The sequence below is a fragment of the Pseudorca crassidens genome, chromosome 12, assembly GCF_039906515.1.
Source record: "Pseudorca crassidens isolate mPseCra1 chromosome 12, mPseCra1.hap1, whole genome shotgun sequence".
In the NCBI taxonomy this organism is placed as follows: Eukaryota; Metazoa; Chordata; class Mammalia; order Artiodactyla; family Delphinidae; genus Pseudorca; species Pseudorca crassidens.
Genome location: NC_090307.1, coordinates 53,488,452 through 53,511,122, shown reverse-complemented (window position 1 = coordinate 53,511,122; position 22,671 = coordinate 53,488,452). Strand labels below are relative to the sequence as shown.

At 38.2% G+C, this 22,671-nt stretch overlaps 1 protein-coding gene across 1 annotated transcript in view; it reads left to right on the top strand.

Moving 5' to 3' along the window:
- The first annotated feature begins 609 nt into the window (after positions 1-609).
- Positions 610-22,671, top strand: part of MIB1 (MIB E3 ubiquitin protein ligase 1) — a 119,202-nt gene continuing 97,140 nt past the window's right edge. The window contains exons 1-3 of the mRNA XM_067699537.1: positions 610-877; positions 19,741-19,912; positions 21,719-21,848. Coding sequence (XP_067555638.1) covers positions 649-877; positions 19,741-19,912; positions 21,719-21,848 — 531 coding nt within the window. The 5' untranslated portion in view covers positions 610-648. The remainder of the gene's footprint in view (positions 878-19,740; positions 19,913-21,718; positions 21,849-22,671) is intronic.

Sequence of the window (22,671 nt, the reverse complement as noted above, 5' to 3'; positions counted from 1 at the left end):
CGCTCTCGCCCGGCGGAGACTCTGTTGCTGGGCGGAGCGCGGCGGCGTGCGCGGGGGCAGAGAGAAGGGGGCCCCTGGGCCCGGGCGCTCGCCGGGCGCCGGCAGGTACCATCACTGCCCACGGGGGAGGAGGCGGCGCCGGCGCTCGGGCGTCCACCCCGGAGCGAGGGCCCAGGGGAGAAAATAGGCCGGCAGTTAAGCTTGCTGCCCGCCGCCCGCGCCGTCTCCCCGGGGTTAACCTCCCCCGGCCCCCTGTGCTCCCCGCGCTCCCGGTCGGGGGAGAGCGTGGTCTCCTGGCGGCCGTCGCTGTAGCCCGGCCGGGGAGCCCGGAGGAAGCGGGGGAGTCCCCGCCCACGGCCCCATCCTCTCTGCCCGCCCGCCGCCGCCGCCGCCGCCGCCTCTGAGCTGCTGCAGTCCGGCCTTCAGTCCGAGCGGGGGGCGCGGCGGCGACGGCTGGGGAGCGGCTTTGGGCTCGGAGGGGACCGCGCCGCCGCCCCCGTGAGTTATTCTCACGTCCCCCGGGGCTCGCTGCCGCCCCCGCCGGCGCCGAGAGTCCGGCCCGGACCCAACTCCCTCACGGGTCCCCCGGCGGCGGCGGCGGCGGCGGCGGCGGCGGCGGCGGCGGCGGAGCCCACCGCTCGGGCCCCGATGAGTAACTCCAGGAATAACCGGGTGATGGTGGAAGGGGTCGGGGCCCGAGTCGTGCGCGGCCCGGACTGGAAGTGGGGGAAGCAGGATGGTGGCGAGGGCCATGTGGGCACGGTCCGGAGCTTCGAAAGTCCCGAGGAGGTGGTGGTGGTGTGGGACAACGGCACCGCCGCCAACTACCGCTGCTCCGGGGCCTACGACCTGCGTATCCTGGATAGCGCGCCCACGGGTAAGCGGCGGCCACCTGGTCCGGGGCCTGCGCGCGTGGGGGCAGGGGCGAGGCGGGGTGCGGGGGCGTCGGGAGGCCTGGGAGAAGCCCGTGGTGGAACGCCTACCGTGCAGCGCCTGGCTGGAGGGAGCGGGGAAGGAGTCAAAGGGAATTTTAGGTTCAATACCTGGTAAACAAAAACTTACAAAAAAGACCCCTCTTCTCTTCCCTCCGTCCCATCCCCAAGGGGAATGATGGCTGCACCATCATGGGGATGCTTTCAAGCCTGGAAGGCACAAAGCACCGGGAAGACCGCAGACACTTCCCCTCCTCTTTCTCCTCTAGGGAAGGGGTCTAGAGAGGCCTGTCTAATAAGCCATTGAAATTAATCAGCCACCGAGTGATGAGTGTCTGAAGGGAGGCTTGCCTTGCCATATGGTGTTTAGTTGACCGGTTACAATTGCCGAGGGGCCGTTGGTACCTCGGATTTGTTGCGATAGCCTTTTTTCCTCCTCATCTAACACATAGAAAGACTTGGAGTTCAGTAGCTGAATGCTGCTACTTAGTACCCTGTGGAATGATTTTTCATTTTGTTTCGTTGTGTATCTTTATACCAATAGAGGGAAAAACAGCCTAAGCTGTTGAACCCTTTCTTTGTGTTAAATACTCTTTTCAAGTGGAAGATAGGTATAGGGGACACCTGATATCTTTTAACGTCTCAGTTCATTTGTAAGGTTATATCAGAGACTTATCCATTAACACAGCAATGAGTCAGTGTCCTTCTTGATTCACCAAATTTCAGGGCACTGTTTGTTATTGACTCTAGGATTTTTATATAATATGATAAACTGAAAGCTTGCTCTCAAAATAATTTAATCGAGTTCATTTTCACATAGATTTATCCTTGGTACTCTGTTCAGTAGGAAATAGTTTCAAATTTAAAATTTGATAATTTTCAGAATGCTTAAATAAACTATTTTTAAAGCTTTATGATTGAGTTTGGCAAAACCTAACAAATCCTGAAATAGGTACATAGTTACTGTTAGCACCAATAAAAAGGAAATTAACACAAGGCAGTTCAGGTTTTGAATAGATAATTCATAAAATTGTGTTTCTTTGCTGGCTTTTTAAACATTGCAGAGGATTTATGTGCAGGACCAGTTTCTTGTGTGTTCTTACAGAATACTCATGGCAAGCATATGTATTAACGTATTGTAAATCTGCAACCCTTTTAAGGCCCAGTGGTAATACACTATATTCTTTTCTGTACTTTTGCTTCTTAACTTAATAGTACCTATTAGTGATTGTTCCATGTTAGCACATAGATGTCTGCCTTATTCTTTCATAGCTGCATAATATTACAGTGATTGGATGCAGTAATTTATTTAACCAGTGCTTTGTTGATGGGCATTTGTATTCTTTCAGGTTTTCTTATTTACGGTGATGCATTGAATGACTCTTTGTACATATATCCTGTGCATGTGTACTGAGTACTTTGGAAGTGGAATTGCTGCATCAAAAAGTGCACATATTTAATATTTTGAGAGATATTGACTAAATGCCTTGGGAAGACATTTTCCCTATTTACCCTCCTACAACACTGTATGGGGCATATTCCTGTTTCTGCACACTCTTAAAATTTTATCCTGCTAGCTCAAGCTAAAGTTTGAGCTCAATAATTTGGAGACATCTTGGGATCAGTAATTGTAGGTTTATGGGGAATTTTAAATATCTTTCCAGGGTAAAAGTAAAGTGTAACAAATCCTGTACTACAGCAATTTCTGAAGGGATATTCATGTTGTCTGTATGTTTTCTAGTATGGAGTATATCTGTCGTGTAAATAGTTTCGTTATCTTATGTAAAAACAGGTATTTTTCAGAGGTTTAAAAATCTTAGTTTACAGGATAATTTTACACATTAATTTGTTGGTATGTATCAATTCATCTTGTTCCTCTGATTCTGTTAGCAAACATTTTAAAAACACTTCTGGAGAAAATTAATGTTAAGCAAATAAAGCAAGAAAGTAAAGTTTCTTTAAAAAGAAAATGTATGGTATGTTAAAATGTAGAACAGTACTATTTGTTGTTTAGGACAGGGTTTCTCAGTTTTGGTAATATTGCTGTTTTGGACTGATTAGATAATTCTTTGCTGGAGGGGGCTGTCCTGTGCACTGTGGCCAGCATCCCTGGCCTCTACCCATTGGTTGCAGTTATGATAACCCAACATTTTTCAGACATTGCCAGGTATGATTGCTGCGGGTTGGTACTCACTGGTTTGGGAATATGTACATATGTGGTAAAAGTGTACCAAAAAATAATAATAAATGCCAAGTTCAAGGGAGTGGCTCTCTTTAAACTGAAGGAAGTGGAGTGTAGTAATTTTTTGGGTAAGTTTTATGTCTTAAACTGGGTGGCGGTACATAGGTGTGTGTTATATTTTTATGCCTTTTGTGTTCTTAAATTTCATAGTTAGTTTTTAAAAGTCTTGTAATATTTACCAGGACAACTGAGATTGTCTTTGCTTATTCATTCTTTGTTCCTTACTTGTTACCCACATTATATGAACAGAAAATTTATTGCAGTCTGTTTGGGAATTAAGAAATGGGTAGCTTTTAAAATAAAATTCTGTGAAACTTTCCTGAGAATTAAGGATTCTGGAATGGTTGAGTCATTTTGAATCTTTCTGATATTTCTTTACTGTGTGTTGGAGATTTGGTCTGAGGGTTGTATGTGGGGTCTGTAACATTTTGGCACAGAAGCTTTGTTTTTTTTTTCTTTCAGGTGACACATGATAAATTTGAATTTATGGTCTAAGATAGTAAAACCTTGAGAAGAGGAGCATTTAGTATATATTTGAATGATATAACTTCTATTTTGTATCCAGATATATTTGGTTAATTTGTCGTGAGCAAGAAGATCGTGAAAATATATATGTTATTGGTGAATTAAGTTTGGAGTTAATTTTGTGAAGTCTGTAATCAAGTAGGTATAGTTGACCTTTTATCATTTAGGTACTGATTTTATAGGATTTGGGGAGAAATGTGTTTTTACTTAATGCTTGTTTTTTGGTCACTTGACTACAGTGTTGTATTGTTACCAGAGAAAGAGTGGAGAAAATAAATGTGGGTTTCCTATTAAAGTTCTTTCTACTCTCCTGGGTATGGATAACGAAAGTTAGGAGTATAGATGATTAGGTTTATTTAAAACTAGTTTCTGGTATTTTTGGTCCAGGCTGTTTGGGGGGCAGTTCTTTGTAGTTTTCTTCCACCCCTAGCAAAGAGTGCTTCTTAGGTCATTTGTGGACCAGCTCCTTAGACGTCATTATTCAATTGAAGGTCTAGAAGTGCTGACCCTGGATAAAAAGTGAAATGGCTTAATAACCCTCAGCGTTGCCTTTCTGAGGCCTCCTCTTTCTCTTCTGATCTGTTTCTAGAACTACAGGAGAAAAGAGTGTTATCAGGGGACAGAGTCTTAGGAAAAAACAGGGCTTGTGTGAACAGTGTTTGGGGAATAGGATGCCAGACCTGGAAAGGATGAGAATTTGTGAGAGGTTTTTTACTAATGGCATCTGTAAGGAAAACTTGATTTTCCTATAGATCCTATCTATTTTAAATACTATGTAAAATGTCTTCTTTTTTATCTGCATCTGCTAAAACAATGTTTTAAGTGATGAAAGTCCATCTAGTTTTAATACTCCTTGTAAATTGCAGCAACTGAGGACCTCAAGAAATCAACTTGGAGATCTCAAGAAATAGCTATCCCTCTGTCAGTACTTCTCAAACGGACAGTAAGCATGCAGATTAACTGGGAACCTTTAAAAATGGACATTCTCATTCAGTAGGTATGGGATTCAGCAAGAGTAGTTTAAAAGTGCCCAGGTGATGCAGATGATGCTGGCTCATGGACACACTTTGAATAGCAGGATGCTAAGTGACTGCTTGTCTTTTGAGATGTCCAGGCTCTTTGTTGTTTCCTTTTCCCTTCAGCTGATTCCAAGCCTTCATTGTTTGTCAGTAATATATGTCTTCAGTTTTGGAGACTGACATTATTGGGCAGGAAGAAGGGGAGGAAATAAAGGAACATGAAACAGCTTTCTTTTTTAAAAAAAAAAACAAAAAACACTACTCTTTTTTAAAAATTTATTTATTTTATTTTATTTATTTTTGGCTGTGTTGGGTCCTAGTTGCTGCGTGCAGGTTTTCTCTAGTTTCCGCGAGAGGGGGCTACTCTTCGTTGTGGTGCACGGGCTTATTGCGGTGGCTTCTCTTGTTGCGGAGCACAGGCTCTAGGTGCGTGGGCTTCAGTAGTTGTGGCACCCAGGCTTGCAGGCTCTAGAGCGCAGGCTCAGTCGTTGGGATGCACAGGCTTAGTTGCTCCGCGGCATGTGGGATCTTCCCGGACCAGGGCTCAAACCCGAGTCCCCCTGCATTGGTAGGCGGATTCTTAACCACTGTGCCACCAGGGAAGTCCCGAAACAGCTTTCTAATATATGTATTTGTTTGCAAATATAATGCTGTCTTAATATATATTCTCGTTCTAAACTTTACAGCCTTATCTCTCTGGATTAGGTATTGCTTTTGGATGTATTTCCCGGTAGCTGCCCACCAGGTTCTCTCTTCCACCTTCCTTAATTGCTAGGCAGTGTGATCACAGTGCACTCTGTGCTTCTGTCTACTGCCACAGGTATGCTGTGTTGTAACTGTCTTTTGCATGAGTTTATTAGTTTGAGAGGAAGGAGTGTGTGTGTGTTCCTTGTATCTCCGTTTTCTAGCAAAGCCATAGCTCTGGATGAATATTTTCTGAATAAAATGCTCTTTTCAAAGAACTTTGGACTCATTTGATCTGCGGTTAGATAGATATTAGCCTAACACAGATAAAAGGGAAGGCTTGGAGAGATGAAGAGACTTGTCCAGTCACAAAGCTGGTGAATGGCAGATGTAGGGATGAAAACCCAGTTCATTGCTTTTCCTCATCATTCTCTCTTCCATTTATAGTATAGTAGTTCAGAAATGATCACCATTTGTATTACTTTTCCTGAGGGAAAATTGATTAGGAAATTTAAATAATTTATTCTAGTCTGTGATACGGTTATTTGATTAACTTAATGTAACATTGTTGGAGATTAATGGTTTTTCTGTGTGTATCCAACATGACAGGTAGTTTATTACATGTAATTATCTTTAGCCTCCTTTAAGAAAACATATCAGTCCTGTGAAAGAGTTTTTGCAAAGTAATTGCTCTCAAAGCAAGTAATTGAGCTGCACATGAGGCTGTCAGATTCTCCAGCTCAGCTGGTTAGCCTTTACTATATGGTATTGTTTTTTTACTTTATTGGGGTTCTTCATCTTTTATGTTTTCTTTGTTCCAAACAGTGGCCCAAAGTCCCAGTCATCCTGCACTCTTGAAGCCAAGCTCTGCTCTTGGCAGAAGATGTGACATGGTCATATCTCTAAACTATCAGATCTTACTGAAACTCACCTTGTTCATAAAGCTTCTTTTGTTTTATGAGAAAAATTGGCTTATTAATATTTATGTTTGTATGTGTGTGCTCAGGGGCAACATAGATACTTACATTACCTGGTGTGGGAGAAAATTTTCATTTAGAAGTTAGAAGCCAGCTAGCTAGCTTTTTCGTTTAGCAATGAAATAAATGGATTATATCAATTTAAATATAAATTTCCCTCTACCTTTCAAAATTTGATTTAATGTTAATAGTAAAGAGCTAATATCTATTCATACAGCTAAATCACAGCTAACCTGGGAAATACAAATTAAAAAAAGAGACTTCACCCCATTTAGATTGATTAAAAGTCTAAAAATAGTATGCATTGATAAAGAATATGGGGAAATCAGAACTCTCAAGTTACTGGTGGGATTGTAAATTAGTACAACTACTTTGAGAAGCAGTTTGGCAACATCTTGTAAATTAAAAAAAAAAATTCATGTATCCTGCAACTGAGAAAATTTACTTCTAAATGTTATGTCACGAGATTCTCAAGCACACATCCATAAAGAGATATGTATAAAGAAATTCACTGCAGTCTTGTTTATAAAAGCAGTAATTTGAAGTGACTGAAAATTTATATGTAGAGTATATTATGTTGCATGAGTCTTATACAATAAAATATTATCAGTTAAAATGAAAGAATTAGCCTATATTTATCAGATATATGGTGAGTGAAAAAGTAGATTTCAAGGAGATACTGGAGATAATACTGTGTTTTTTATGTAAGTTTGAAAAAAGACTAAAAGTTCTTTTTATGGAAAAATATATGTAGAAAAAGGATAAAGACTTAGACTGAAAGGATCTAACCTCAGGGTGGTATTTTGGTATTTTTCTTTTCATCTCATCAAATTATTATTTTTCTTTTTAATGAGAGCAATGTGATTTTTCTTCATTGTTTTTGGAAATCTTGGTTTAGTATGTTAGTAAATCAAGTCTAAATTGAGTTTGTTTCCATTCTTGATTTTGTTGGACGCATTAGCTCTCAGGAGACCTCACGAAGATAGACGATAGATCCAAAGGGAAGAAGTGCATTTCTGATGTGTCCTTGCTGGTTATGAAGCTGTTGTCTCTTGCCTTCAGTTCACCCTCTGCGCTCCTGCCCCTGAGGCTGGGCTGGGGGTGGGGAGGGATATACTCTTTCTTGTTTTGCTTGCTCTTCCTTCAGGTATCATTTCACTGAGCAGGATTTCAGTGTCAGTATTTGATTCCAGTTTGCTTATTTCCAACACCATCAGAAGTAGCCTGATGTGCACCCCCCGCCCCGTGACGCTAGCACCTGCCAGTTGCAACCCCTCTTTAAAAGTCTGGATCCCAGCCCTATGAGACCCCTCCTTTAAGCCTCTTCCTTTTTTTTTAATACGCCATGATTTATTTCTTTTTTAAAATTTATTTACTTATTTTTATTTTTGGCTGCATTGGGTCTTTGTTGCTGCGCACGGGCTTTCTCTAGTTGTGGCGAGCGGGGGCTACTCTTTGTTGCGGTGTGCCTGCTTCTTATTGCAGTGGCTTTTCTTGTTGTGGAGCACAGGCTGTAGGCGCGTGGGCTTCAGTAGTTGCGGCTCGCAGGCTGTAGAGCACAGGCTCAGTAGTTGTGGCACATGGGCTTAGTTGCTCTGGGCATGTGGGATCTTCCCAGACCAGGGCTCAAACCCATGTCCCCTGCCTTAGCAGGCAGATTCTTAACCACTGCACCATGTAAGTCCCCGCCTCTTACATTTTAATAATACTATTTTTCATTGTTTCCCCATTTTTAGAAGTGGTGTGGTTTCCTGTCTCCTGACTGGACCCTGATTAATACAATGTGTTTACCAAATCTCAATCTATTTTTCTATCCCATTTACCAGTTAAGTAAACATTTTTATTGAAATTTAGCTAGTAATTTTCCATCTTTTCTGATGCTGATCATTTCTAACAAACGAATTGGACAGTGTTTCACTTTTACATTGTGAATAAATAAATTCAAAATCCACTGAATTTAAAATGAAATAAAAGTGATTTTCCTTTATGGATGCAGATATTAGAGTTTATTGGTGATACACATTGTTTCAGCATTAAAGACCATATAATGATGGAAGAATCTCCAAATGTCAGTTTTCACGGTGCTTACTCTAGTTTCTTTTGGACTGCGTTTATTTTTTTATTTATTGTCAGACATCACCTTTACCTGGAAGGGATAGATTAAATGGTGTAATTTAAAAATATATGTATCTTCTAGGGAGCACACCGTTAACAACCACTTTTCATTCCAGAAAAGGTGTGCAATTTGGGAATACTTATTTTATTTAAAAAAAATGGAACTATTCTTAATTTTGACCCTCAAGCACTTTGTTGCAAGATAATCAACATGTTGTTTTGTATCATTAGGAGGGGCTCCACAAGACTGCTTAACTAGGCACAAAATAGGTGCAGCCCGTCTTAATGTGCAAGAAGTGAGCAACAGTGTTAGACCCTCAGGCTGTCAAACTCCCACTCACCTTTAGTACACCTTGTATTCCGTGTGTGATTTTTTTTTCTTTTTTTTGTGGAGACCCACTGAGGGTGCTAGTATCAGCTGAATAATGTACAATTAATAACCTAATTTCATTCATAGATTTTTAGCAAAATAGTAAATATAGGGAATTCCCTGGCAGTCCAGTGGTTGAGACTCCGAGCTTTCACTGCTGAGGGCCTGGGTTCAATCCCTGGTCAGGACCTAAGATCCCACAAGCTGTGTGGTGTGGCCAAAAAAAAAAAAAAAGAAGAAAAGAAAAAAGAAAAATAGTAAATATAAAAGTATTAATGGAGGTCCACAACCCTTTATTCAGAATGCTTGGGACTGAATTTATAAACTTTTGTTAATGCCCACTTCCAGGTCCACAGCAGCACCCTGTCATCAGATACACCAATATTTCTGCAGGAAGCATATGAATGGTTATACTAAGGGGGTAAATAAAGACTACACAGCCTCTTGTTTGTTCAGATCAGGATTTACCACTAAATGAGTTTCCTGCTCATTTACAAAAAACTTAAGAGTTTTTGGGATTTTGGACAGATAAGAGATTGTGGGCTTATCTCTTTAATTTCAGAGGATCATCTTTTATATTTCCTGGGTCATGTACTTCACTTTGAAAACCATTGCACTGTCACCAAGCAGGAGCTTATGCATTTTAAGTATCTGTAGGGAAATGGCTTTTTTAGAACACTCCTCATTCTCCTAAGCCCGTTTCTTTACTCATATACTTTCATATGTCCCCATACCAATTTAGCTTGCCTTTTTTTATCATCATGTTTGCATTACAGCGATTAAACCACCTCCTCAGATGGAACTAGGAACACAGGAACAATTTTGATCTTTGCCCATAGATTAGCTCTATGTAAATAAGTTCTTGTGAAATAGTCTGGTACCTAAGTTATCTTTAAAACTTTGTTTCTGAGGGAAAATGGTTCTGAATTCTAAACAGCGGGCTTTTAAATGAACTTGTAGGACACAACTAAGATAAGGTGGGGTTTAAATTAATGGAGGAGATAATGGAATGCAGCAGGTAGTCCAGACATTCATTTCTGGCTTTGGATTGCCTTTGGGAGCATATTTACTTTTGTAGATGCTTGCTGTGGTTAGGGTTAGTTTATATTCTCTAAGCACACTCATGATAAGAGTATATAGCTTTCTCCTGGGATGGATTTATCTTCTTGATGATAATTTTGTTCTGAAAAAATCAAGAAATGGGGTAGAAACGTTTTGATGTTAAAAATCATTATTTGAATTTTGGGAGTTTTGCAGGGCTAGTGATAATAAATCATAAAAGCTTGAGATTGTAATATTTTACATTGTGGTGCCTTGCTCGCCCCTCTTTCCCAGTCTCTTATCATGGAGTAGTGGAAAATGCACGAGCTTAGTAGGGAAGTCAAGGTATTTGTTCATTCTAGATTTTCTCACGTGGCCTCGTTAACTAGGGGAATGGACTAACATTTACTGAGCTCCCATCATGTGTCAGGAACTATGCTAAGCTTTTTATATACTTTACCTCATTTAAACTTCATAAAAGTGTTGTTCGATAACCTTCATTTTACTTATGAGAAAACAGGCTGTGAGAAATGAACTAATTTGCCCAAGATTTCATAAGTAATTGGTTGATGGCTGAGATTCAAATCTAGGTTTGTCAGTCTTTTTTTTTCCCCCTGCCTTATAACATTAGTCTCTTTAAAACTTTAATTCTTCACCTGTAAAATGAAGTTGGAGTAGGTCAAGGTACACAGGTGTTTTGCTTGTAAAATGAAAAAATGAATTTTTATCTGTTAGGAAAAAAATAAAATGGATAAAATTCTTCTTTTTGACCTCATTAATTTTCTACTCTTGTGTAACAAGTGCTAAAAATAACAAATATATTACTAAAATTGCCAGTTGTATGCCTAATTTGACACCTTGTTTCCTTTGTTTGGACTGTGTAAAGCATGATTGTAATTTTATTATGCAAGCTTATAATAATGTGGAGTAGCAGAGGCTGCAAAAATAGATGAGGGAATAACTTGTCCAACAGAAAAGATATGATGAAAGAGTTGTAGATTTTGGGTGAGGCACTTTCAAAGACATCTCCTTAACTCATAACAGGAGTTGGTTGGAAGTAGATGGTGTTTCACTCTACAACACTTTTGAAATTAACTAAGAAGTAGATAATGTTTTCAATTTTAAAAATGTATCTCTTTGAGATTTATTTGAATATTAGAATAGGATTTAATAACTTATATTTTTAGTGCAGAGGTTGAATGGGGAACATGATGCCCTAGATATGTAATTATTCTTCAAATAAAATCAGAGCTAAGGGCTTCCCTGGTGGCACAGTGGTTGAGAGTCCGCCTGCTGATGCAGGGGACCCGGGTTCGTGCCCCGGTCCGGGAGGATCCCACGTGCCACGGAGCGGCTGGGCCCATGAGCCATGGCCGCTGAGCCTGCGCGTCCGGAGCCTGTGCTCCGAAATGGGAGAGACCACAACAGTGAGAGGCTTGCATACCGAAAGAAAAAAAAAAAAAAAAAAAATCAGAGCTAAGTAGAGGGAAAAACCCTGGTAGGGTAAAAGCGTAAGAGGCCAAGCTTTGTAATCAGCCTCCTCACATGGGTTTGAATTTGAGCCCACCACTTACTAAGGTGTGCCTTCATATCGTCAATTTCTTCATCTATAAATTAGGATAATAATGCCTACCTTTTAGTATTGCTGGGAAAGTTAATAAAATATATGTGAAGCACCTAGCTTGGTACTGATTTAAGTAGTGGTTAGTATTATTAATAATAACAATACTATTTTCACTAATTTACTGTTTCTCAAGAGTAAGGAATGTGGAGTACACCAACCAGCTGGCAGGTCACAAAGGCCTCACCCTCAGTAGGAATTTTAATTACATTTCAGCCAGTTTCTAAACCATAAGTACTTTGATGGTTCAGGGAGAATAAGATGCATACTCAAGTTGGTTAACCCTCTTTAATCTCTGTAAACTTGTCACATTGATTTGGGGTTAAAATTGAATGAATCCATAAATCAGAAATAGGAATTCTTGGTTGGCTGAGTGACATCAGCAAACGGTTATGCCACAGCAAGTAATTGCTTTTAAACACTGTTTAATGACTTGTAAATTATTTTTTGAGGTTAGGTGAAATCTTTTAATTAGGGCAAAAGATTAGAGGATTAGCTAGGCACTATACTAGTCTACTAGGAATGCTTATTTTTTATTTTAAAAAAGTTTTAAAATTTATTACATAGTATTTAAGATATCCAAGTGGATAAGTGATTAATAAATGTGAACCTATCTAGAAATAAAGCATTTCTAATGTTTAAAACACTCTCTGTACTTCTTCCCAATTTCATTCCCTTCCTCTCCTAAAGTAACCACTGTGTAGAAATTAGTAATTCCCATGGGTTTCTTTACGTTTATGCTGTGTTGTATATATCTGTAAACAGTGCATAGTACTTTATTTGCAACATTCTGTATTCTTGAATAATTTTAAAATTCAACATTATGGTTGAAGGATTCATCCATGTTGAATTGTGTGGCTCTTGAACGTTCATTTTAGGTATTCCATTGTATACCTAATACATATCTTCACTCTCTTGTTAATGAACATTTACATTGTTTACTTTTTCTTTTGCTCTTATACAAAGTGATAATTCACATATTCTTGTTCCATGTTTAAGTGCTTCACATAATGAACTGCTTGTAGTAAGAACCTTCTCTCTTTCAATCATTTTTTTCTCTCTAGAAATTTAACATTTTACTTAAATAAATCAGTGCTTTATGAATTTGAGCTGTTTTTCTTGGCTCTTTTAAGAAACTTGTGGTTATTGATCTCGACCATAGTGTTTTACTGGTCTCATAAAATTTGCCAGCAAAAAGACTTAAGCTATGTAAATACTCTAAGTTATTGAATTTAGGCGAGATGTCATTAAAATGTAGAGCAGATGGTCATTTGAGTATTAGAATGAGTCAAAAGCTATCATCAGGTGGTTCATTTAACGGTGGCAGATGTCTTCATAAAGCTTAGCAAAGGGAAAGAGTGTTAACTCTCTAGGGTGGTATGGTATTCTTTAGGAGGGAGAAAAAGCATTCATGAGTTTAGTTAGGGAATTAAATTTTATTGAATTTTTAAGGAATAACTCTTGGAGGTTCTAAGGAGGTTCAGAGTGGAAGGGAGTGCTTGAGAATGAATTGGGTGGATGAAGTAAGGGGAAACAAAAAAGCTGCCAGAGTAAGAGACCAGTAAAATGTTGGCCTTGTTCATTTAATTCTTTTTCCTTTTTTATGTTTTCTTTAAATGTCATCTTTTGTTTTAAAGTCAATTAATTGCATTCTCATTAAAAATTCTGTACTGCTCATTTTGGTAGTGGAGTGGGTTGCTTTGTTTACTTTTTCCAATTCTCAGTATTAGTCTGTTTCACAGCTGTTCAGTAGCTTTGTTGGCATTTGAACTGTGGGAACCAAGAAAGGATTTGGATGTGCTTTTGTGTGCATTAGTGGTTTTCCTGAAGTATTCTTTAAAACCGTGAATTGTAGAAGATTTTTTTTTTTTTAAACCAGTTATCATTGTATGTTTAAATGGCTGCTTTTAAAGAAAGCCTGTACTCAGATTATGAGCTCATGAATGTTATTGTATTTTGGAGAAAATGAACGTAGAGATGAAAAATATGTAAATAGGGGAACAGCTGAAAACTGGGCTTTTCCTTTTCTGGTCAAGTGAGGAGGTTGGGATACATTTTCCCTATGCCTTTCATCAGTCAGCACTCATTTGAAGAGCTGTGCAGATAAATTAGGATATACCTCTTAGTGTGTATTGGATACCCATTTGTTTAGTGTATTTGACTTTTTGTGATGGCATAGGAGACCTATTTTAGACCTGTTCAGAAATTTAACTACTGTGTGGACATTTACTGTTACTGCTATTTAATGTTAATTAGGATGTTTTTGGTCATGATGCTTTCCTGTGGTAAGACAAATTAGACTCTTAAGGCACGTGGCAATAAGGAGTGTACTTATTAGCTATATATTTTCTTTTCATAAGCACAGAATAGCTCAAGTTAGGGTAAGGGTTAAAAGACGTAAAAACTTCTGAGTAGCAGTGTACCACATTGCTGAAGTAACTATTTGAACGTTGGTTTCTGTAAATACTTGGAGTTCCTCATGTTTTTGTTTATTTTTAGCTTTTATTTAGAAGTGACATATACCAGCATTTCTGATGCTTATACTGCATATTAAATGCCCCTTCTCGCCCAGCTGCTTCCTAGAATTAATACATACCCAGTGTAGAAAACTTGGAAAACCCCAAAGGGCGATCCCGTCAAGCACATTTTGAGGGTTATCTTTCTAGTTTTTCTGGGCACATGTGTTATATGTGTAATGTAATTTATGTACCAAAGTGCTCTATTGTAATTCTTTGCATACTGCTTTATAAAATAATAATATAGTTTACCATCTCAGTACCATTTCTTCTACAACATGGTTTAATAACTGCATAGAATTTCTATGGATTACCTTAGTTTACACATAAATAGCTGCATCCCCATCTTTTCAATATGTTATGTTAAATTTTTATTTACTGCAAACAATTTAGTATCATGAGATGTACCTTTTAAAAAATTTGAAGACAGGGTCAAAATCTTTTAAAGCATTTGAAACATTTTGCAAGTACCTTCCATAGAGATTGTATCAATTTCTGTTTCCCTCTCAGCAGTATGACTGGCTCCCTTAACACCATCTTCACGTACACGGACATATTATTTTTAATCTGTTCCAATTTAAGAGGATAAAGTTGGTATCTCTTGTTTTGTATTTTCTTTTTAAAATTATGAAATTAATACTTATAATAAAACTAAACAATTGAAAATTGTATGTAATGAAGCTAAACAACTGAAAAGTGTATACAGAAAAAATGTGAAGGTGCCTTCTCCTTCCTCATCTGTGTATCCTCAACCACTGTCAGCAGTTTGGAGGAGTTTCCAGGTTTTCTCTATTTATACACTTCCTATATGTGTGTGTGACTTCTAGGTTTTGTGTCGTGCTTAGAGAGACTTTACTCAGAATTGTAAAAGATGCTGTTCAACAATTTTTTCTAGCACTTTTATGGTTTTCTTTTTTTCATATTTAGCTCTTTAATTTATCCACATTTTTGCTACGCTGTACTGCAGGGAACTGTAATTTAATAAAGATTGTAACTTATTTTTAACTTGCTTTGTTCTAGTTGCAATGGTTACACAACAAATACCCCCAAACTTAGTGGTGTGAAACAGTTTATATGCTCAGGGCTTCTACCCCTCAGGGATTTGGAGAGGCTCAGTGGGGAATGGCTTGCCTCTGCTCCACAGTATCTAGGGCCCCAGCTAGGAGAGTCAAACAGTGGAGGGGGCTGCACAGCCAGGCTTCCTCGGGCATCTCTTTATACCTCTTTATGGCCTCGCCAAGTGGTCTCCTCTCTGTGGCAGCTTCAGGGTAGCCAGACTTAGTATGAAAGAACTGCCAAGGCATGTGGGGGCATGAATCCTGAGGGGGAGAGAGAGACAAGGACAGACAGGTGGCACAGAAGTCATATGGTGTCACTTCTGCCACCTTCTATTAACCAAGGCAGTTGCAGATGTCCCCCCAGGATCAGTGGGGAGGAAAACAGACCCGCCTCTTGATGGCCACTTGTCATTCATTGTCCTCTTGTCAGAAGAGCACTTGGGGTGGATATAGATCGGTGAGGCTTTCTGTGGAAAATACAATCTGCCACGTCTTTCCTCCATTTTAAGTATACACTCAGTTTTCCAGGAATGTGCCTGATATAAAATGCATAAATAAAGCAGGGGTGTACCTGTATTTCAGTATTTAAATTGATGAATTTTTAAAAAAACCTCATATTGTGATTCTTGCCATTTCTTATTAAGAAGTGCAATTTTATGAAAATTTAAAATTCATTTTTAGGCTTGCATCAGACAATTATGACAGTTCTTCAAAATCTTTGTTGATAGGTTTTAGAATTTACCTTAAAAAATATCTTTATGTGAGCTAGGATAATTTCTTTCTTAACTTTGTAGACTTTTGCTATTTGTGTTGGGAGATAATATCAGGAATAATTACAAAATTATGTTTTCAAAGTGAACATTGTAAGGAATGGTTATATATTGGTTTAAAGCAAAATATAGCAAATTCTTAGTAACCCATGGGACGATTAGCCAGGTTATGGATTATTTGGTACTTAAAAAAAAAATCCTTCTGTGATTGAAAAACACCAAACAAATCCTTCTCTGTGTATTCATTTATACACCCCAAAAGGAAGAATAGATTTGGCCTTTTGATTTATATTGTGAAAGACTGAAGCATGCAGTACTTGTGAACGCTGGTAGCTCTGAGTTGTGCAGCTATAAATTTGGTGGTTTTTTTTTTTTAACTTGGTTTTTAATTTTAGTTTACAGTCTGTTAGACTAGAGTATAATTTCTTTTGGGCCTATGGCTGATGATAATTTTCATGATTGATGCAGTCAGAATTAGCCATAGGCTAGAATGAGAAGTGGTGGATGAACTACTCTTGTGTAGGACTGTGTCACATGGCGGTTGTGTCCTCTGTTGCTGTTCTGGAGTGAAAACAATTAAAGGAACAGAGAGGACAGGTACAGCTGCAGGGAAGCCACAAACTTTGGGGGAAAACCTGAGATAAAAGAGTAATTAGCAAATGGAGAGGGCAGATAATTTGCTAAAATAAAATGGGGGTAATCCACACATGAATAATTGAATATTTTCTGTATGCAGTCTCTGGGAAATTGAGAAATTTATTGAGTTCTTTAATTTTTGTATAAGTATTGCTGAATTTGCCTGGGGTATGTGATGACTTTGATCATTAAATTATTTAAATAGATGACTAGTACATTTAATATATCTATATTAAGATTAAATTAATTGCAGTATAATTCTTTATACTTACCTTTTATTGTAACGCCTTTCAGAGTATGTTTACCTCTATTATATCACTTTAGCTTCACAGTGTCCCTTTCCATATTGTCTTAGTCTGCTTGGGATGCCATAACAATCTACCACAGACTGGGTGATTTAAACAATAGGAATTTATTTCTCACAGTTCTAGAGGCTGGGTAGTCCAAGTTCAGGGGGGTGGCCACTTCGGTTCCCTATTGAGGGCTCTCTCCTTGGCTTGCAGATAGCTGCCTTCTTGCTTTGTTTTCACATGACAGAAAAAGAAAGAGAGAGAGACACTTTGGTCTCTCTTCCTCTCCTTAGAAAGACACTAATCCCATCATGGGAGTCCCACCCTCATTGCCTCATCTAAACCTAATTACCTCCCAAAGGCCTTACTTCCAAATATCATCACGTTGGAGGTTAGGGATTGTGGGGGAACCTCCCAGTCCATAACATCTATGAAAGGAAGTATTTTCTCAATTTATAGATGAGAATATTGGTCCCAGAGTAGTTTAAAAAGCTCGATTCTGAACATTACCTAGCCAGTAAGTTTATGTGAGTAGTTTCTGAAATCGCATACCTTTGTTTTCCCCATTTAATGCAACAATTTAAATATACAGATCAGAGATTATGTTTTATCTTATTATCTCCCAGCATGACTCTATAAAGTTTATCTCTAAGTCTCTGACTATATTTATAATCCTGCCAAACAAATAAAGCTGCTCCTGGTTCATTGAACACACTCTGTGCTCTTCTGAGGTTTCTTTCTTCCTTTGAAAGGTCTACTCATCCACCATTTCTAAAAAACATTTCCTGATTCTTTTTTTTTTTTTTTGGATTTAGTTTTTTGAATGAGTTTCTCAGTGGAGCCCTGAGCTTGTATTATTTGATAAGCATGTGCTTATTTATGTTTTTGTTGGTGGCTCCCTTTCTGTTTTTTAAGGGAGCAGTTCTAGGTTTCAGTTTATTGTGCTGTTTGTTCCTAAATATCTCTAATACTTATCCATTTGTATTCTCTTTAATGATCTTATTTATACTTTTTTTGTTTTTTTGTTACCTTCTACATCTTTTATTTTCTAACCCATAGCCACCAAGGCCTAAATCTCTCTTGACTCTTTTTCTCTCCACTTCCACTATCATCACCCTGGCTTAAACTACCATTATCTTACCTGGACTACTGTGTAAGCTTCTTAGTACTTGACTTTGTTTCTCTAGCCCCTTTTATTTTCTTCCTTTCTGTTCTTCCTACCATAGCAAGAGTGATATTTGAAAGCAGCAGAGGGCCTGCCCACAGTAGCAGTAAAGAAATAGTTACTGAATGAATCAGTAGGTACTGATGTCTGCTGTCTTCTCTGTCTCTACAGCCAGGCATTTGTGTGGTAGGAGACTGCAGAAGGATTGCACATAAAACATATTTGGTGTTGGTGTCATGCTCTTTTGTAGTTTACTAGACATCCCAGCTTCCTTTCAGTGTTCATTCTTCCTCCTTCCCTCCCCCTCTTTTTTCTTCTTAACCATCTCAGCTAGGGTACTTTATTTAGAATCTGGTTTCCTTACTCATAGGGATTTTAAACTGGGATATAGAAAATGAATTATGTAGGATTTTTTCCCCTTACCAGGAAGTACCAATATGTATTAGTTCTTGCAGAGTTTAGCTACAGTATTACTACTGTTGTATTCTAGTTCTTGCGTGTACTTCACATTCTCATTTTATTCTTAGAACATACCTTTCCTTTAAAGAACATATTACCTCCTCCAAAGGAAGTTGAGGTTCTAAAGGAAGTTGAGAACTAAAATGACTCATTTCTTTTAATTATTGAACATCTCTAAACTTATACAAAATAGAGAATAGTATAAGGAACCCCCATGTTACCTGTTACCCAACTTCAACACGAGCAATCTTGTTTCATCTAAACGCACCTTACTTCCCCTCCCTCTCCACCAAATATTTTGAAATAAATACTGTTGTTTTATATGTAAGTACTTCAGTTAAAATGACTTTTTCATGGACACAGAGATAGCTATTGACAGAGCCAGAACTTGATCTAGGGGAGTGTCAGTATTGTACAGACAACTTAGCCCTTGTTTGTAGTTCAACATTGGGCATGACCATACAGCATGTGTCATGAAACAGTGACACTGATGTTCACAGGCCACACATTGTTTTAAAAAACTCCTAGTTTTAATTTATTGAACAAGTGATCTTAGTAGAATAGTAAAGGAACATTATTCCCCAAACTTATTACCCTACAATGTCAGTTATTTTCATTGATTTATAGTGGAACTTTTATAGTTCTAACATGTATCTCATCTATCCATGTGAACATTTTTAGTATAGGTTATATTACCAAGTGCTTGTTTTCTTTTTCTAGTGTTAATTTCTTCTAGTTCTTTAAGGAAAAAAGAAAACCCACGACAAACACAAACGCAAGTTTGTTTCCCAAACTGGGAAACTTGCTTGCTAATCATTGTCTAAAGTTTACTGTTGATGGGGAAAAGGTTGTCAATACATAGGGATAAATGCTAAAGTTAATTGATAGTTTGTTTCTGATATCATGAGGATAAAACTGTCTTTTCTTTTGGAAATTTTACCTGGAGAATAGGTTCACATTCCTCAAAAGATTTTTGTGTGTTTGAAGTCTGAAACATCTACTTGGTGATAAAGGATTCTTCTTTCTTTCTCTGGATTGAACCTAAATTTCAGTTTGTGGATGAGAGCAAGGAAAGTGCTACTGAGAAGTGTTCTTACTAGTGAAAAAAGAAGGGATAGAAAATATTTAGTCTATAATTTGTACTGGTTAAAATATTTGCAATATGTTATCTTGCAACTATATATGGTACATTTGAAATATTATTTCTTGTTTTATTGAACTATTTTGTAAAATGCTGTGTTCTTATTTTTTCCCTTAGGGAATAATATTCAAATAAATAATACTTGTAATTAATGTAAGCGTGTATCCTTGTTTTAATAGGCATCAAGCATGATGGAACCATGTGTGATACCTGCCGCCAGCAACCAATCATTGGCATTCGATGGAAATGTGCGGAGTGTACAAATTATGATTTGTGCACAGTTTGTTATCATGGAGATAAACATCATTTAAGGCATCGCTTTTATAGAATTACTACACCAGGAAGTGAGCGGTATGGCAATCCATTTTTTTTTTTCAATTGCAATTCCTTGTTTCTATTGAATTTTTTATACCATTCAGCATTAAAAATAGGATCAGGAAATAGCTTCTGACAGCTGGTTTCGTCAAGAAGTAGCAATTACCAGGCTAGATGTGGACCAGGCCTACCACATAGCGAGAAAAGAGCTCTGTGAAGATAGAGATACATGTATTTTTCCAGGATAATCTGAGCTGTTCTTTCTCTAGTGTAGAGACTTGGCACTGCTCAGTGTTTGGAAATGAAAGGGTGGCCCAAAGGAGGCTGATTGTTTTCTCTGTATGCATTCTATCTTGGGAACACTAGAGCCCATTTATTGAATCAAGAGACATTTATTAAGACTACAGAGCATTAAGACTATACTTGTGTAAATTTGAAGATTAATAAGACGTTATTCTTAAGGAGTTTACGAATTAAGGTATTATTTGATTAACAGTGATTATCATGTGATGTTTCAGACTGTATATAGTGATGTATATTAAGTGTCTTAGGAGCAAAGAGAGAAGGGTGTTAATTGTGAATGGGTGCAGAGTGTCAGGTGATTGAGTATTCTCATGTAGCTATGACTAATGCATAGGAGCAAGAATCAAGTCAGTGACAAGGAGGCAGCAGGAGTAATAGGAAAATGGATTTTTGTGTCAGACTGTCCTGGTTCAGATCCTGGTCCTGCCATTTATTAAGTGAGTAACTTTCAACAGATTATTTATTTTTGTCTTTTGCTTACAATTTTTAAAGTTAGGGTATAGTAAAGATATTCTGAAAATGAACAGAATAATGAGATAAAAGCAGAGCAGAAGAAAAAACCCCAAATCTTTTTGATTTTTAGGAATGAGAAGGATGTAGAAGAATAAGGGATAGAAGGCCTTGGAAAACCATGCTTGTCTAGATAGTTGAGTATAGCATCTTTTTCAAGGTCTGTAGTCTCTTGTAGGTATACACTACTTTAGAGACAGTTTAGTGTAGGTCAAATCCAGGCCACAGATGTATTTTACTTGACTTACACAGTGATCTAAAATTTTGAACAATTGCTAACCTTTTAAAATCGGGTGATTTCACAGAAAAATCAGGTTCATGAATTCTAACCCTATTCTGTTCCCCCACGCTCCAAAGACTGTCAACCCAGGTTCTGCATTTTTTCCTGGCAGCAGTTGGCTGAAGCACAGGAACACCTGTACCCTTTAGACAAATCATACTCTGGAGTTCACCAAAGTCCCTACCACTCCCTATTGTTTTCCCCAGCCTGAGGTCAAGTGCCATTTGCCATTTGTCATTGCTGTGGTGCTGTCTTTCTTAGGCCCTCATTTGTAGTACTTGCCTGACAGTTGTAGGGATTTGAATTTGCCATCTCTAAAGTTTTGAAGAGTGTGGTGATACTCTGAAGTGGTTAGACTGGATTCATGTGTTGATTCCATTCCAATTTAACTTTTGTGACCTTGGGCAAATTACTTACCTCTTTGGGACTTAGTTTCCTCATTGGTAAAATGAATAATAATACCTTCATCTTAGGGACTGTAACAGACTTTATACCTCTGTACGTGCTTTTATGTATAGGAAAAGCTAAGTAAATGTTAGCCGTTATTATTATTATTCCAACTACTAATGTCTTCATCATCATAACCTGTGTAACGTGAAAAGTGTTCCTGTACCGTGCTGTTATGGTATTAACCAGAACAAAGAAAAATCTTTTATATTTTCAGAATAACCTTTTTTATAATCTTATTTTAAAAAATAAACTGCTGTTACCTATTTTTATATAAATTTGAAAGTAAATACTTTTTTTAGGGTTCTGTTAGAGTCTCGTAGAAAATCTAAGAAGATTACAGCCAGAGGGATCTTTGCAGGTGCCAGAGTGGTACGAGGAGTGGACTGGCAGTGGGAAGATCAGGATGGAGGAAATGGACGTAGGGGAAAGGTAAAAATTGTTTTTGATTCATCATGTTATTCTAGAATATTGTATATTCAGTAGATTTTATAACTACTGTAGTTGAATTTCTTGGCCCATTTTTTTAATGCCAATAACAGTTTCTTAAGTTTTCATTTTTTTCCCCCCGGAAGAAAAAAGATTGTTCCTGCTCTGTCGTACATATTGGCGTTCCGTGAGAAGGTTGTAGGGTAGATTTTACCTTTCCACTTTTAGGCTTCATGTGGCCGTTTTGTTGCCCAGAATGCCTTTCTGAACATCCTGTTTGGGCTAGTCCTCCCTAAGCGGTATCTCATGCTCTTGATTTTCTTGTTATTAAAACTTCATTTGAATGTACTTGTTTTATATTCCATTCCCCCAAAGGTCTGTTTCTGAGGGGTAATAGGCAGCTACTTTGTTATTCAGTCCACTTAACTTACCCTTCTCAGGAGGCGTGTAGAGCTGTCTAGGGGTCAGTTATAGCAGTTATTCTGAAGGGAATTTTGTACAGCCTCTTTAACGGGCTGGGGTAGCCAGAGATATTAGGGTGAATGGGTTGTTGGTTTTACTTATTTGGATTTCATGTTGCTTTTGCTGATGATGCATTCGTTGATTCAGTCAGTCACGTGTTAAATGTGTATTCTCTGTGTTTTGCTAGATGTACTGAAATGAACAGCATTTCACGTTTGAGATTTTGAAGTCAATTAATATCAGTTCTGTTACCTTCTTTAAGATATTGTTTTTAGCATTAAGGAATGATGATTTTAGAGTCTCTGTCATCTGAGGAACTCTTCCTAGGAACTCGAACGCCTCTTCTGTACAACTTGGTGCTGTA